The 11407-nt window shown below is 49.1% G+C and overlaps 5 protein-coding genes across 5 annotated transcripts; 3 read left to right on the top strand and 2 right to left on the bottom strand.

The window, feature by feature from the left end:
* Positions 1-536: 536 nt before the first annotated feature.
* PFICI_13491 (uncharacterized protein) lies at positions 537-2028 on the top strand (the record flags this gene model as incomplete). Its single annotated transcript, XM_007842072.1, has 3 exons — positions 537-1581; positions 1696-1953; positions 2012-2028. The coding sequence occupies 3 exons, from the start codon at positions 537-539 to the stop codon at positions 2026-2028; spliced, it is 1320 nt and encodes a 439-aa protein (XP_007840263.1).
* A 313-nt stretch (positions 2029-2341) lies between these two features.
* On the top strand, positions 2342-3436 carry PFICI_13490 (uncharacterized protein; the record flags this gene model as incomplete). Its single annotated transcript, XM_007842071.1, has 1 exon — positions 2342-3436. The coding sequence occupies one exon, from the start codon at positions 2342-2344 to the stop codon at positions 3434-3436; it is 1095 nt and encodes a 364-aa protein (XP_007840262.1).
* A 433-nt stretch (positions 3437-3869) lies between these two features.
* Positions 3870-5354, bottom strand: PFICI_13489 (uncharacterized protein; the record flags this gene model as incomplete). The annotated part of the gene is made up of 1 exon (XM_007842070.1): positions 3870-5354. One exon carries the CDS (start codon positions 5352-5354, stop codon positions 3870-3872), a length of 1485 nt encoding a protein of 494 aa, XP_007840261.1.
* A 1474-nt stretch (positions 5355-6828) lies between these two features.
* PFICI_13488 (uncharacterized protein) lies at positions 6829-8168 on the bottom strand (the record flags this gene model as incomplete). Its single annotated transcript, XM_007842069.1, has 4 exons — positions 6829-6982; positions 7058-7493; positions 7862-8000; positions 8079-8168. 4 exons carry the CDS (start codon positions 8166-8168, stop codon positions 6829-6831), a joined length of 819 nt encoding a protein of 272 aa, XP_007840260.1.
* Positions 8169-9076: 908 nt separating this feature from the next.
* On the top strand, positions 9077-10464 carry PFICI_13487 (uncharacterized protein; the record flags this gene model as incomplete). The annotated part of the gene is made up of 3 exons (XM_007842068.1): positions 9077-9097; positions 9159-9814; positions 9876-10464. The coding sequence occupies 3 exons, from the start codon at positions 9077-9079 to the stop codon at positions 10462-10464; spliced, it is 1266 nt and encodes a 421-aa protein (XP_007840259.1).
* Between the last annotated feature and the right edge of the window lie 943 nt (positions 10465-11407).

Raw genomic sequence — 11407 nt, 5'->3', positions numbered from 1 at the left:
TACGATGTCTGAAAGGAATACACCACTTAACCACCTTGAATGTTTAATACTGCGCACGGAATATGACGACATTATGTGAAAAATGTGACCATGAGACGCACCCTCGCCGCTGGAGCTTTGGGACAAACAAAAATCTCCAAAAATGACCAATCTGATCAACGCGACTATCCCCCGGCCGGGGAAAATATGGGGCGGGACCTCGGTTGCCGGTTATTATTCCCGTCGCCTGCTAGTATCCGGTGCGGGTGGCTCAAAATAGTGCTAGGTTATGAATAGGCGGCGTCGGCAAGGGACCTGTGCCGCAAAGCCCATTGCTCCCCTGCTACTTTTTTTTTCGTTCACAATGTTGGAGAGAAGGGGTTCGAGGATGATCAACAAAACTTCTTGACTGGAAGAATGATAGTTTTTGTCTTATACAAGTGCAGGAGAGATTGAGTAGAGGCTTTTGATTCGCCGGTCGAAAACATCGATAAGGTCCTTACCTGGAAGAGCCAATTACTAATTCAGCTCTTTACCCCAAGAAACCAAATATCGTCATGGCATCAACGGAAGAAAAATCAAGGCCCGTGACGGCACCGGACATATCAGATTCAGAGTCAACAAATCAAACATCGGCCCAAGACCCAGTCAGCGTCGGACAACTATCACAGGCTCAACCCAAAGTCCCAGACGGAGGTCGCGAAGCATGGCTCGTGGTCGCCGGCTCCATGGTGGCGCTGTTCCATACCTGGGGTATCGTCAACTCCTTTGGCGTCTTCCAGACGTACTATGAGACCGAGCTGCTCACGACGAGCTCATCATCTGCCATTTCTTGGATCGGGTCCATCCAGGGCGCCCTTCTCATGATGGGTGGCATATTCGTCGGCCCCCTGTACGACGCGGGTCATTTCCGCCATCTCTTGATTGTCGGTAATTTCCTCATTGTCCTGGGAATGTTCATGACGAGCCTGTGTACAAGGTACTGGCAGGTCCTCCTCGCCCAGGGCGTCTGTGTGGGCCTTGGCTGCGCCGTGCTCTTCCTGCCCAGCGCCGCCGTCTTGTCGCAGTGGTTCGCCAAGCGGAGAGCCTTGGCCTTGGGCGTGCAGTCGGCGGGGAGTCCCATTGCCGGCATCGTGATACCAATCATGTTTGGGCACCTGCAGCCCCAGATTGGATTCGGCTGGGCTACGAGGGTTATTGCCTTTATGATGCTGGCTCTGAGTGTCATTCCCCTGGTCTTCATGAAGACGAGAGTTCCCCCGGCGTCGCACAAGCGCGCATTTCTTGATGCCTCTGTGGCTACCGATGTGCCCTTTTTGGTCTACATAGTGGGACTCTTTTTCGCCTTTATTGGCTTGTATGTTCCGTTTTTCTACATACAACTTTACGCTATCCAGCATGGGATATCTTCCACGGAGTTTTCGCCGTACCTGGTCACGATTCTGAATGCGGGGAGTGTTATTGGCCGACTTGTGCCAAATTATCTGGCGGACCATTTTGGTTCAATCAACATTTTGATAATGTTGGCCCTTGCCGCGGCGATTTTGGCTTATGCCTGGATGGCTATCACAAGCTCTGCTGGCCTCATTGTTTTTGCAGCATGTAAGCAATTTTTCTTTCCCACTGCTAGTCATCGATATTTGTCTAGCCGGACCAAGCACATTTACACTTAAAGATTACCAAGCAATCGTTACTAACAATGAGTCTTGCTATTAGTATACGGCGCATTTAGTGGCGGAGTTGTAAGTGTTACACCTAGCGCAATTGTGCCGTATTGTCCGGATTTAGGCCGATTGGGAACCAGGATGGGCATGTCGTTTCTACTCTCTGGTATATCAGTCTTGGTCGGTACGCCTATTGGTGGCGCCATTCTGGGTAATGGAAGCGAAAGGGAATGGAGAGACATTATTGCCTACTCTGGAACCACGATGCTCATAGCTGCTTTGTTGCTGTCGCTCTCTTTGTTCTTGCATCGTAGAAGAGCAAAGAAGGGGGATGGATCATGACGAGTTGTCTGATATCTAAACACAAGTTTTGATCGTCAACTAGGATCAATATAGCATCTACTGGCATGTTCCTTGGGCTTCATGGAGCTTCCCGGTGATCGACCAGACCGTACCATTCGAGGAATTACCGCATCCATTATTAAATATCATCGACACAATTCCATTGAGCCAAGGCGTTGCACGTGTTACCTCTTTGAAGGAATTTCATTGTTCTTGTCTAACAATACCTTTATCGTACTCGGACAATCGGCGCCTACTTATATTGTGTTTGCAGCGTTAAATATTGGGTACTGCTGAATGCAAACCCATATCTTCGAAATTCCACTGGAGGTCTACAAGGTAAGTAACGAGATAGTATGCGCCCTCCTATCAAGGAGGCATGTCCACCGTCGGGCTTCCGGCCCACGCCGATGATTGTCCTTGATAACGGCTTTCTGCCCAGAACCTTCGATCTGGACACGAGAATAGACATGAAAAACATCGTCCCCGATGCATATTGGGCCTACCAGAATCTCTCGACTTCTTACAACACTGGCGTCAGCGGATATGCAATCGATGTGTGCCTCGAGTACGAATTTGGTTTCCTTCACGCCAAGGCTCAGAGATTGATCAACCTTGAAACTACATGGCTCGAGGGACTATTCCATGCATCTGGTCGTACCATGGCACAAAAGCATCTTGAAAAGCTACGCCGCCACGCCCGCGCGACACAGCTAGGGCCCGACTTTTTTGATGCCATCCGCCGCTGCCCCTACACCATTATGCCAATCAACACGGGGAACCACTGGGAGGCAGTCCTCCTATGTCTCCAAAGAGATGAGGATGGAAAGAAAGATGGCTATACCAAGGTAAGACATGTAACGGTGATTGACCCGGCGCGCGATGCCGATTCGGCCCCAAGGGTGGAAAAGCAGTTGAGACGTATCCTGAAGCCCAAAGGATTCACGTTTGCGACCAAGCGCTGCCGTCGCGACATCACGGGGTCGCACCAACGGGACTCGCACTCATGCGGACTGCACGTATATCAGACCGTCAAGACACTACTCCACCGAATCGACGTCATGGCGCGCGACGGCACGGCTGACAGCGGGAGCCCCGACGACGATCGGCTCTGGGCGCCCATGGACGGGAAGCGGTTCATTGCTGAAAAGGTCCGGGCCAAGATGCGAGGGATCGCGGCCGAGGTATTCCTGCGCGACTGCAAGGGAAAGGTCAGGGCCGTGTTTGTCCCGACCCGGCGCATCGTGCCGCATGGGTCGCGACAGTCTGTGAACGCAGCGACTATACTGTATCCCAATTCGTCGTATAAGACCAAGATGGTAGAGACGGGAGTACCTTTGGAGCCCAGTATAGGTAAGCGGAAAAGAAATGTCAATAACTTGGATGAAGACGGTGACAATCCTCTCGGGCTGAGTCCTGGGACTTTCTTAGATAAAACCTCGCCGCAATAATTAGTCGAAAAGCTTATTTTCCTTTTTCAACTCGTTTTATTTGAAAAGCTTAAAAGGGTGCTATAATATCTTAGGGCGTAACGGATTAATAGTTCAAAAATTAACAGTGGATAATCGGATTTATTAACTAAATTAGCTAAGTTCCATGAAGCTCCTGGATGGGTATATAAATTTGAGCACCTTTATTTTATTGATACGATATAAAACTGCTTTTACTTATTTGTTCATATTTATACACTGCACCCATTAAGTGAGATCGAAACCACAAATCACATGCTCCACTATTTAACACATAAAGTGATGGACGTTTTCCAATTCGTTTTATTGTACGGGATAAATAAAGGGGAAATCGTTCTGCATTAAAAGAATATATTACACACATATCGCAAATAGTTGCCCCTAACTGCGATTTAGACTTGAGATTCTTCATCTTTCATTCACTGGTGACAACATTGAGTCCAGCCTGTAGCTCATGAACCACCTTATTCAAAACGCCATCGACAAAGTCCTTGCCGTAGAAACTTTGATTGAAGCACGCACCAAGAACGAATTCGCCCTTCCAGCTCCAGGTGTGGAATTGAACACTTCTATTCAACATTTCAGTTCCAATCCAGAAGTCCATTACTTCAGCCTTTCCCTCGTCGGCCGTCCCGTACTCTGTCTGCAGAAAGCTGTCGATCTTTCCAAGACTGCTCAGGTCTGGTGTCTGGACAGGTGGTAGACCCTCTGGGACCGGAGCGCCGAAGAGTTGCGTAGTGCGCTCCAGGTAAGGCTGTGCAAGATCCAGCAGGCCCACGGTCTGCCCATCCGGCGACTCCCAAAAGTTGACCAGGTCGCGCGAGTACGTAGCATCCAGGCTCCGAGCAATGGTGTCAAAGCCTATCGTGCTAGCTCTGTCGCCCTCCGAGACCACCTGCTCCACGCAGACGGGCAGACCGGAAAAGTACAAGCCGACTACCTTTGAGACGTTGCGGGTCTCGTCAGTTGCAGTAGCTTCTAGCGCCCTTCGCAGATCCACGGGGACGAATGCTGCATAGGATTTGCAGAGCGGATGCTGAGGGAAGCTGGCGGCGACACGCACAATCGCCGCATGTATAGCACTCGTCATCTTGATACGATGGTCCCGGCAGGCTGCGGCGAGCTCAGCAGTGGTCTTTGCGCCGAGTCGCATGACGGAGCGGCCACTGGAACCGGGGACGGCATCGGCAGATTCTGCCTTGGTGGGCAAGCCGATACTGGGCACGCCACGCAGGAATTGAGCCACCAAGGCATCAGCGCCAGCTTCCAGAACCGGCACCTTTGTGCTCTCGCTTGGAATGTCTAGTCGAGATTGAGCGCGCGCGAGTTGTTCCAGGGTTGGTGCCAGGGAAGACTCTGCGTGAAGCAACGAGGGGGGTTCCGATGAGCCATGCCTGTCCCCGCTGGCCTTGATAACAGAGGCCAGCGCCTTCATAAAGTCATGACAGAGAATTGCCATGCCGAGGCCATCTGTACGCCAGTGCGACGAGCGAATGACGACCTCTGACGACCGTTGGATGAAATAGCATGTTGCAGTGGGGGTAGAGCAAAGACTTGAGAAAAGCTCCGAGGAATCTGCGATTTCAGAGCAAATCTTGAAAGTACTATTGGCAGATTCGTGGGTGTCTTGCGCAGCTGTCAGTCGCGGGCCCTCACCATTGGCTGCAGTGATAGTAGCTCCCAACGCCGGGTGCTGACGCCAGAGTATCTCCCAGGAGCGGCGGAGGAGAGGAGCTGGATCCGTCACCGAGGGGTGGAATGCAAGCCGCAACGCGGTATGGATTGTCCAGTGTTCGCGATTGAGAAGTTTGCCACCGTCGGCTAGCATCTTGAAGAAGCCTTCCAGATTGCCGAGTGGTCGACTGGGTGCGTCTCCGACGCTCTTCGGTTGAGGAGGCATGATGTTTGCAATATTCCTCCTACTACGCTAGATGCAATGAAGGAAAGGCCAAGGGGGAAGGGAGAATGTTCTTCATCCCAACCTGTTTGGACTTGACTATGCGAGGATAAAGCCATGTTATACGACGGCAACGCAAGTCCCAGCGTGGGGGAAGAAGATAGGTTGCACACCCAACATCCACCGCACTTTGTCACCGCAGGACCAACAACTACAATTAGCGGCACATGCATCCCAAGAGTACACAAGTGATGCGAGCTTAGCAAAATGGCACGATGCCGCTTCAGGAAATGGCTTTCCAAATCGTCTGCGGTATGCAGTGGAGGCAAGGTAGGTAGTATGTTATGCTAAACGGACTGTGCCGCACATATACGCAAGTCTGCTTGGAAGGATTATGCACGGTCAACATCCCGGACGTTGTAACTTCCACCCTGACTCCGGGACTGTGCTGATGGCTTATATAGTGCCCAAAATTCCCGGACTGATCTTTTGCTCTTCTCTTTCTGCCTTGTTCATTTCAAGGTCAAACTTGTCCCACTTTGCGCTTAGCCAAGAGCCTCCAGCTCAACACCATGCCGACTGTGCCTACGGACGAACAGGTGGCCTACATGTTGGCGCACCCCGATGGCAATGTCGTGGCCAACGTCATTGCATGCACTTCGATGTGCGGTATCGTTTTCATCGTCTTTGTATGTCTGCGCTTCGTAGCGCAGAGCACGCTATCTAGAGGCCGCCTCAGTCCCAGTAGCCTTATGAGGTCATAGGAATGCCGCTCGAAATTCTGAGTTAGTGGATCGCATTCAATATCAAAGAGGCAAAAGTTCAGTTTGGGTGTTTTGCCAAAGTCGAGTCGTGCTTTCTCCAAAAAGGCTCGTGAGATGTCCGTGAAGTCATACTGGCTAAATCGACTAGACAGTCCCATGGGGGCCTGCACGCTCAGAGCATCGAGAATGTACTTGGTAGTAAAACCTGTACCCGTTCCAACCTCCATAACTTTCATGCCCGGTTCTTGTGAGCCAGACCATCCAGATAACGAGCCAAAGGATTGAAAAACTCGGCTTGTTTATTGTATTCATCGTAATAGTCCCGCAACGTGTCATCAGGGAAAATTCGGCACAACTGTTAGTCTTGTCAGAAGCATCTGGAGAGAGTCCGAGACAAAGTTTAACCTCCACACCAACATCCTCAGGAGGTATTCTCAAAGCAGATCGACTAGAAAAATCTCGGATCTCGAAGCCAGATATCTCTTGGAGTGTTGTTATTTGTCTGAATGCCTCCATGGCCATAACGCACATGCCAGCTACTGGGCATTGATCTGTCTTATTAGAAAATTGGTCGACGTTTGGTGATGTGTTACGTACCTTATGCTCTTCAGTACATGGTATCGATGATGTAATTATAGTGTTCCGTCATCGCGGAAACAGAGGGTTCCAATCGGGCATAGGACTGCCAATATATCTATTATACGGATAAAGCTCTAGCCGTGTGTTTCGGCTGATGCGAGGTTCGTCCCGGTAAGACTTGGAATGGTTGAAGGGATCGTGCCGTGCTCCAGCACTAAGATGGTCTGGAGTACTCCAGCGATTCCTGTACACCCCTCGAGATGGCCGATGTTGGCTTTCAAAGCTCCACTGGTGATTTCGTTTGTTAGACTGTCTCACGATGTACCGCACTGACATTGAATTTCTGATCGACTCAACACTTACATAATTAATGGTTGATCAAGACTTCTGCCACGGCCAAAAACCTTCCCAATTGCCATTGCCTCTAAAGGGTCACCTATCGCTGTTCCTGTGCCATGAGCTTCGAAGAATTGCGTGTCGAGTGGATTGAGCTGAGCCTTATCATACAATGACTGTATCAATTGCGCTTGCATTTCCTTGCTTGGGTGAGCAAGTGTAGTACGTCCGTTCTGGTTGGTGCCTGTAGCACGAATAATGGCACGAATGGTGTCTCCGTCACGGACTGCATCATCGACTGATTTGATAATCAGTACGCCGAATCCTTCGCCACGCCCGTACCCATTTGCCCTGCTATCAAAACTCTGGCAGACCCCATCTGGAGAAAGGAACCCCAAAGCAGACAATGCGATAAAGCAATCCGGCGAAAGGAGGATGTCACAGCCAGCAACGATTGCCTGAACTATTGTGAGCAAATGCAATAGCTGAGATACCCAAGTAACATGCCACGGATGATTCTCCCCGTTTGACTGATTAGCAAGCCATATCCAAGGCAACCAAGCTACTTAAACATGCCGTGTCAACTGTGGCACTGGGTCTAGTGAGATTGAAGAACGTGCTGATCCGGTTAGATAGCATGCTTGCCGCTACGCCCGTGGCGACATATTCTGGTTGAGATTAAGGATCTTTCCACAACATGACATATAATCTACAGAGAAGCATCCAGTAAAGACAGAGGTATCAGAGCCATCGATATCATTGAGAGTTATACCAGCTGGTTTGGTCACACTGTTAGTCTCACCATTTGACTGGGCCGAGATGAGGACGTACCATCCTCAAGAGCACGATAGGTTACCTCAAGGAGAACACGTTGTTGTGGGTCCGCTCCCAAATCTTCATCTGAACTCATCCCGAAAAATTCAGCATCAAAAGCAGTAACATTTCGTTCTAGGAAACAGGCATTATGGGGCTGATCTACAAGTGTCGATTTAATCGTTAGCTCACGAATAGCAAAGCGCCATGACGCTAATAGAATAACAAGACTCACTGTTCCCTTCAAAGATTCATTAGTCGCGTCGTACTTGGAGTTGGAAATACGATCTGCAGGGAACTGTCTTGCGACATTCTTCCTAAACATCATGAGATCCCAAAAGGCTTCAAAAGAGTCTGCCCCAGGGATCTGGAACGATAGTCCGACTATTGCAATGTCCGACGTTCTCTCGAATCGCAAACGATAGACCACTGTTTCTATCTTCAGAATGTTTGGACGCCAGATTCAGTCTCTTGGAAATTCCAGGTCACTACGTGTCTCTTAATTAATCTCTGAGAGCAGATCCAGCATTGAATTTCTGTTATCTTGCAGCTCGAACTCTGGCAGCACTCCCTTGGTTACTCTTGCCAAGGCAACAGTTGGTTGTCTCTGAATAAATTTTATATTGATGATCAATAGTCCTGGTGGCCATATGTACCTGTTTTCCCTGCACATGTATTCTTATGATCTAATCTTGGTATAGACCTGGTAAGGGTGGCATGGACTCCACTCCAGGGCAACAATTTCTACAAGGATCCAAGGCCACAGCACACCCTGCAGATAAGCCCTTTTTCATTTCACAAGGGGTGTCAATATTAAGATTTCAAAAGTCCCAAGCCTGACCTGACAATTGCGCCGCAGGAGTTGGTGTTGGTTGGTTGTGTGCAAGCAATGTACGTAGTACAAGGATTACTCGGCTATGGGTATAAGTAAGCGTTATGCCCAGTATAATACGTAAGGTGGTCTTACTACCTAAGTCACTGTATACAGTAGGACCCTCGATTGCCTTGCTCATTTGCTTAGATGTGGTGCCTAAAGTTTTGTCTATGATACAGTGACATATTCATCTATCGGAATGTTGTTACTTTGGACTGAAATGAGTTACTTAAATTTCTGTCTTCTTTTCTTTCTTCAAATGACACGAACACCTCCATACTGTCGGTCTCGTCGCGATTGAGAATCTGTGAGGCAAACCAAGTCACACCGCCCCGCTACATTTTTGAATAAGTGCAAATATGAATAAGACGGTGGTCATTGTACGTGTGGAATGTCCTATGTATATAACACCAGATAAACTGACCGATTCCACTTGTTCAGGTCGGCGGCTCTCTGAGCGGACTTATATGTGGAGTACAGCTGAAGCGACTAGGCTGCAAGGTCACGATCCTCGAGAAGGATGGCTCTGCAGAGAGAGAGAGCGCCCATGCTGGTGTAGGCTTCAGGGTTAATGTAGAAACCTTTCTGAAGCAATATGATGTCTCTGGAGTCACAGCAGCCATCCCTTCTTCGGCTTCTCAATTTGCGCTCTTCAAGAGGCCCAAAGCACTCGTCACTGGGTCTAACTTGAGAGTCACCAGCTGGGGACACTTGTATCGCATTCTACGCGCCAACTTCGATGGCTTCACTTCGGACTCATGCCCAACGCCACCAGCGCAGAGAGAGACTGATGGTGAAGGGCGGTACTTGATCGGCAGCCGGGTGACTGAGCTGCAGTACGCCGATGGCATAGTGACAGTCCGCTACACTGACTCTGAAACCGGTCTGGAATCACGCATCGACGCAGACTTTGTCATCGGCGCCGATGGAATTCACTCAACGGTGCGAGATCTCCTTCACTTACCAATGAAAAAGGAATATGCAGGCTATGTCTCATGGAGAGCTACAGTCCCAGAGAGCTTGCTTTCTAAAGAGAGTGCCGAATACTTCTCCGATGCCGTTTCAGTAAATCAATTCAGACATTCGTATATGATGTGGTAAGGTCACGTCATCTCGATGTGCTTGTCTTGCCGACTGAAATTTTCTTTTCGTCTCTAGTTATGTCATCCCGACCGACTCAGGAAGCTTTGCGCCCGGTGAACGCCTCATGAATATTGTGTGGTACTACAATGTCAAAGAAGACTCCGAAGAGTTCAACCGTATCTTCACTGATATTCATGGCGTGCGCCATCGGAATACTGTACCGCATGGTCTTGTGAAGTCGGAGGAGTGGGAACGAGTCCGGGACGCTTTCAAACCGCGTCTTGCCGCTCCGTTTGTGGAATTGTTATATAAAGTGAAGACTCCTTATGTGACAAAGGTCAACGACTCGATCTGTACCCAACCAACGTTCTTCGAAGGCCATGGCATCCTTGTCGGTGATGCTCTCACCACGCTACGCCCTCATACGGGATCTGCAGCGGAGCAGGCGGCTTTCCACTGCCTATGCTTGGGGCCCGTCTGGGAGGGCAAGAAGACACTTGAAGCTTGGTCGCGTGAGGTACGCACCTACTCGAAGCGATTATGGTTGATTGGAAGACTCGTCGGTGCATTTGGGCAAGGGACCGTTCTGGAGCTTCTCAAAGCCTTGTTTCTATATGTTACATTTCTGATCAGGTGCAAGGTTGGATGTTCCGGTATGAAATAGTCCTAAGGACCGAGCGCCATGTATCTTGGCTACAACGATTTGAATTCACTCTCTTTTGCTGCGCTGGCTTGGGCTGATGGAATGTGGATCTTTCTTCTCAGCATCGGTGGCAATCCGCGAGGACGCGACTTCGCCTTACCCCGGACCTAAAGCCTGGAATAAATGTGGTGCAGTGCCTCGAATACTAACAAGCAGGAAATTAATAAAATTACATTTCCTTTTATTACGATTTATAATTTCGGCGCCGGGTTGCCGAGTATTTAAAACTTTACCCGCTCAATAATGTTTCTAACATAAGCGATTTAAAATAAAAGATACGCTTATACAATTATAATAAGCGGTAAGCTCAGTAGTGAGCTAGGCAAGTCTCTTCCGCTCACGAGACTGAAAGCCATTACAACGTGTACTGGTCCACCGAAGGTGCTTGGAAAAGTTGGTGGTCTGAATGAGCTCTCCAAGCTCCTAGATATATCCTTTGGTAAGGATTCTATCTGGCGTGAAATTCACTTCTACAAAACGACAGCCTTTATTAAAAGAAAGACTTTATTTATCACTAGGCGCGAAGGAACCACCGAAAGACCTTGCTATAAGAAACGGAGATACTGTTATACTCGAACCTAATCCGTATTTTGGGTTAAAAGGCCGGTTAGAATTATCGAGGATCTCGCCATTTAGCAAGTATATGGGTAGAATAGCTAGGCTGGGATTTTATTCTCGCTTCTTGAGCTCGTCGTTATTTAAGAGTTTGGGATACCGGCAGCAGTTCGCCGTGATTGCGAGACAGTCCCATCGGTCTCTACATTTCTCCGCTCAATATCTGCAATGATGCTGGCTAACATGGATCAGGACCTAGGAAGCAGGATGGTATATTTTCCAGCTGCGCTCAGAATATTTCGGATGATTTCCCTTTCCTCCTTTGTTATATTCTCCGAATTTTGTATCG

Source organism: Pestalotiopsis fici (genome assembly GCF_000516985.1).
Source record: "Pestalotiopsis fici W106-1 unplaced genomic scaffold PFICI_Scf_11, whole genome shotgun sequence".
NCBI lineage: Eukaryota > Fungi > Ascomycota > Sordariomycetes > Amphisphaeriales > Sporocadaceae > Pestalotiopsis > Pestalotiopsis fici.
Note: the sequence above shows the minus strand (reverse complement) of the source record. Positions and strands in the feature narration are given on the sequence as shown.